At 40.5% G+C, this 4,783-nt stretch overlaps 1 protein-coding gene across 1 annotated transcript; it reads right to left on the minus strand.

Annotated features, from left to right (window-relative positions):
* Positions 1-2,518: 2,518 nt before the first annotated feature.
* On the minus strand, positions 2,519-3,088 carry LOC138988994 (interferon alpha-1). Its single transcript, XM_070376138.1, has one exon. It carries the CDS (start codon positions 3,086-3,088, stop codon positions 2,519-2,521), a length of 570 nt encoding a protein of 189 aa, XP_070232239.1.
* Between the last annotated feature and the right edge of the window lie 1,695 nt (positions 3,089-4,783).

The raw sequence follows: 4,783 nt of genomic DNA on the forward strand, positions 1-4,783 counted from the left end.
ACAATAAAAATAAACCCCATACCTGCCAGATGGGAAAGCAACAAACTGGAAAACAATAATACCAAAAAAGTTTTCCCACTGTTGTGAATGTTCTGAGCCTTATGTCAGGCTTCCAAGCCTGCAGATCTGGCAAAAGGACTGGGTATCCCCAAGGAATCTGACTCTGAAGGCCAGTGGGATTTAATTACAGGACTTCCACAGGACTGTTGGAAAAAGACTCCATTCTCAAAGGGGACAAACAAAATCTTGAGTGCACCATGACCCAGTGGAAAGGAGCAGTGACCCACACAGGGTACCAAACCAGACCTACCTGCTAAAGGTGGAGTCTCCTGTGGAGGTGGGTCAGCAGGGGCTTGCCATGGGGACAAGGGTACTAGCAGCTGCAATCCTGGAAGGTGGCCCTTGGCGTGAGTCCCCTTGGAGGTTGCAGAAAATCAAACACTTCATTCATTAATAATGTTTCTTACTTTTATAGTACAAGAAGGGAAAAAATTGGCTTCTGAACTCTTTTGGGTTTTGGTCTTTCACTAGCAATGCAGAGGCTCCATGAGGTGAAATTACCAGCAAGGATGGACAAGGGACTTTATGGAAAAGAGAACTAGGATCCAACCCGAAACAGCCCAGGACTGGAGACCAGAACCACACACTTCACAGCCCCTGCTCTTTGCTTCCTGCCTCTGCATTGATATGAGATGTCTATTCTTTCCCTATTATTCATGTTTGTCTTAGATCAAAGCATTTTCTACTAATCTTGCTTTCTCAAAGAGTTTCTTCAGAACTCATAGAAATGCTTTTAAATTGCCATCTCAATATCCATTGAACCAGCACTGAAAAATTCAAATGTTACCTTTTATTTTTCAGCATACAGCAAAGGAACCTTCTACTGGGGAATTCCATTTTTCATTCCTTTCATTGTAGCATTCAAACTAACTGATAGTCATTTCTATTACTAATTAGACTATTTTAAAAATAGTTAACATTGAAAATATAAATTAACCATTATTGTTTTCAGGGCCAGCACCAGTTCCATGCTGCCCTGACCCAGTCACTGTCTCAGGCCTCCCTGTCCTGAATTCTCAAACTCCATCCATTGAGGCAGTGATGCCATCCAGCCATCTCACTCTGTGATTCTCCCAGCATCAGAGGCTTTTCCTGATGATTTCTGCCAAGGTGGCCAAAGTACTGGAGTTTCAGCCATCATTCCTTGTGATATGGACTCATTGAATGGACAAACAGTAATTGTCCAAGGGACTCTCAAGAGTCTTCTCCAACACCACAGTTCAAAAGAATCATGTCCCCATCCAATTAAAGATGACTGGAAAAACTGCCCTGCAGATGGATCTTTGTTGGCAAAGTAATGTCCTGGGCTATCTCATAACTTTCCTTCCTGATCCTTTTAATTTCATGGCTGCAATCACCCTGCAGTGATTTTGGAGCAAAAAATGTCTAACACACTGTTTCCCCATCTATTTCCCGTTCCAGATGCCATGATCTTTGTTTTCCTTGTGCCATTCCCTCCCTTTTAAGACTGAGATCATGGGACTCCATTTTAAGTCCTATTCTCATTCCATACTCCATCCTATTTGATGAGTTCTTCTTTCCTATTTGGAACCAGTCTGTTGTTTCCAGTTCTAAATTGCTTTGACCTAAAGGTTTCTCAAGAGGCAGGTCAGGTGGTCTCAATATCCATTGAACATTTGCACTGAAATGTCTACTATAAGTAGTTACCTTTTATTTTTATCTCCTGTCACAATTTGCTTGTTCCTCACCTTCTTCTGGGGGAAATTCATGGTTTGCTGAAGACTGGAATTCCTTTTTCATTGTTTAGCATTCTTTGGTAACTGATTTCTTTTTCTACTACTAATTATACTATTTTTAAAATAGTTAACATTTTATTATAAATTAACTCATTATTGTTTTTTAGCCCACTTGTTACTTTCCATTAAAAAAACCAAAGTTACAAAAATGATTGGATTAATTATGTTCATGTCTACGTCCTGAGAGCAACACACCACCTGGCTAGAGAAAGTATATTTTTACTTGTAATGGGAAAATTATAAAGATGGGGGAAGGAATTGTAAAATGCATTCTTTAATCAAGTTGCATATTCAGTCTTGATGTGCTTTTTTTAAAGAAAAACAAAGAAAGTTTTTTTTTATAGTAAGGTTTAATGAATATATATATAATATATATATACAAAATATATTTTCCCTTAAGTATACATACATAATTTTATGAACAAAATAATTTAATTCTTTAAATATAGATAAATAAATATTAAATTAGATAAATAAATGTCCAAATAGATAAATAAGTAGATGGATCAGTTTGAGTATCTGCAAAGGAGTAGTGCCCGTAAAGTAGATCATGATGTCGCTTAATATACCTGAAATCATTTGACAAATTGATTCAATTCAGTGTATGATGACAGCAGAAATGAGTCTTCCACATGGCAGCACAGGAGGAAGTGTGGTCTGTTGGTCCGTGAGAATCATTTCCGTGTTGAACCAGGTGTGTGTCAGTCCTTTCTCCTGAATCTCTCCTGCAAGTTTGTTGAGGAAGAGAAGGCTCTCATGACTTGTGCTCTGACAACCTCCCAGGCACAAGGGCTGTGTCTCTTCTCTTGCAGATAGAGAGTGATTGTGTGGAAGTATTTCCTCACAGCCAGGCTGGAGTCCTCCTTGAGCAGGGGAGCCCCTGGCAGCCCCTCCTCCTGCCTCAGACAGGCTTGCAGGTCAGTGAGCTGCTGATCCAGTGCAGTGCGGAGCTTGTCCAGGAGGCTCTCATCCCACACAGCGGCCGAGCCCTCTGTGCTGAAGAGCTGGAAGGTGTGCTGGGTCACCTCCCGGAACACAGAGATGGCTTGAGCCTTCTGCAACTGGCTGCCACCCAGTGCCTCCTGGGGGAATGCGAAGTCATTTCTGTCCTGCAGGCAGGAGGAAGGGGAGACCCTCTTCAGTTGTTGCAGGAGCATCAGGACCCTCCTGTTGGCCAGGCTGTGGGTGTGAGGCAGGTGGCAACCCAGAGAACAGATGGCGTTGCAGCTGAGCAGCAGCAGGGCCAGGAGTAAGGACCAGGCTGGGGCCATCGGGGACCTTGCAGATGCTTCTGGCCTGGGGAGGTGGATGACTGTGAACCTGCTTTCTAGGTTCTCTGAAGACCTTCCATCAGGCCTGTGTCTTAAGTAGGAGCCCATGGTTTCCATTTTCTGAAAGTTCCCTCTTACTTTCTCTACTTTTATTTTTGCTTTTCAATGTGCACTCTCCAAATTCGTTAGAATAGTGTTTCACAAACATTTTTTTCATTATTGCCTTCCCTTCCCCTATTGACAGAGTCTTCTGAGAATTTTTTTTTTTCCTAATTACCCCCACCATGAAATGTTGACAACACATTTATGCTATGGATCCATCTTTGTACTCCATGCATATCTTTATACATAGAATAAGAAAGTGCAAAGCTTACTTGTTATATTCACCCTAGGGTTAACAATGCCATAAAATGAAAGGCGTACAATAAATGTAAAATTTGTTGAGTTTTATTTAACTTTATGAATGAGTTTGAAGAATGACTTTTAATGGCGGATATTTACTTATATAAATAGTAATGTACCAAATTACTTCATATATAATACCATAGTAATAGCTGCTAATTCAGTCATGTCTGACTCTGTGCGACCCCAAGATGGTAGCCCACCAGGCTCCACCATCATTCTGCAGGCAAGAACACTAGAAATTTCCTTTCAATGCATGAAAAAAATAAATAATAAGTGAAGTAGCTCAGTCATAGATATGGACTGCAAAAATCATGGGATTTTCAAAACTCAAAATCTCCAATAACAGTATAAAACTTAAAAATCTTTGAAAACTCAAAATCACTGAAAATCTTAGGTTCTTTTCTTCATATTTATTTTGAAGTACTTTTAACTTTGTTTCCTTTCAGAAATCAATTTTTAATTCCCTGTCTGCTGAATATTCATCTCAATTTTATAACATTTCTTTCTGTTTAGCTCTTGACATTCTTATGGATGTTCTTAACAACTTTGATAGGAATAAATAATAAAATACCATGATACCAATCCAATGGAGGAGAGCGAAGAAGAACTAAAGAGCCTCTTGTTGAGGGTGAAAGAGGAGACTGAAAAAGCTGGCATAACACTCACCATTTAAAAACCTAAGCTTCTGACATCTATGGCAAATAGATGGGGAAAGAGTGGAAACCATGACACATTTTCTTTTCTTGGTCTCCAAAATCACTGTGGACATTGACTGCAGCTACAAAATTAAAAGACACTTGCTCCTTGGAAGAAAAGCTATAACAGAACTAGACAGCATGTTAAAAAGAGTAAACATCACTTTGACAACAAACGTCTGTATAGTCAAAGCTATGGTGTTTCCAATAGTCTTGTTTGGATGTGAGAGGTGGACCATAAAGAAGGCGAGTGCAGGAGAATCAATGCTTTCAAATTATGGTGCTGGAGAAGACTCTTGAGAGTCCCTTGGATAGCAAGGAGATCAAACCAGTCAAGAATGAAGCTCCAACATGTGAGTAAATGTTAGTTGCTCAGTAGTGTTTCATCTTTGTGACCCCATGGACTGTAGCCAGCCAGTTGCTCTTCTGTCCATGGAATTCTCTAGGCAAGAATACTGGAGTAGGTTGCCATTCCCTTTTCCGGTGATCTTCCTGACCCAGGGATCAAACCCAAGTCTCCCACACTTGCAGGTACATTCTTTACCATCTGAGCTACCAGGGAAGCCCTGTACTTTGGCCATCTGATGTACAGAGC

Source organism: Bos mutus, chromosome 8 (assembly GCF_027580195.1).
Source record: "Bos mutus isolate GX-2022 chromosome 8, NWIPB_WYAK_1.1, whole genome shotgun sequence".
Lineage (NCBI taxonomy): Eukaryota > Metazoa > Chordata > Mammalia > Artiodactyla > Bovidae > Bos > Bos mutus.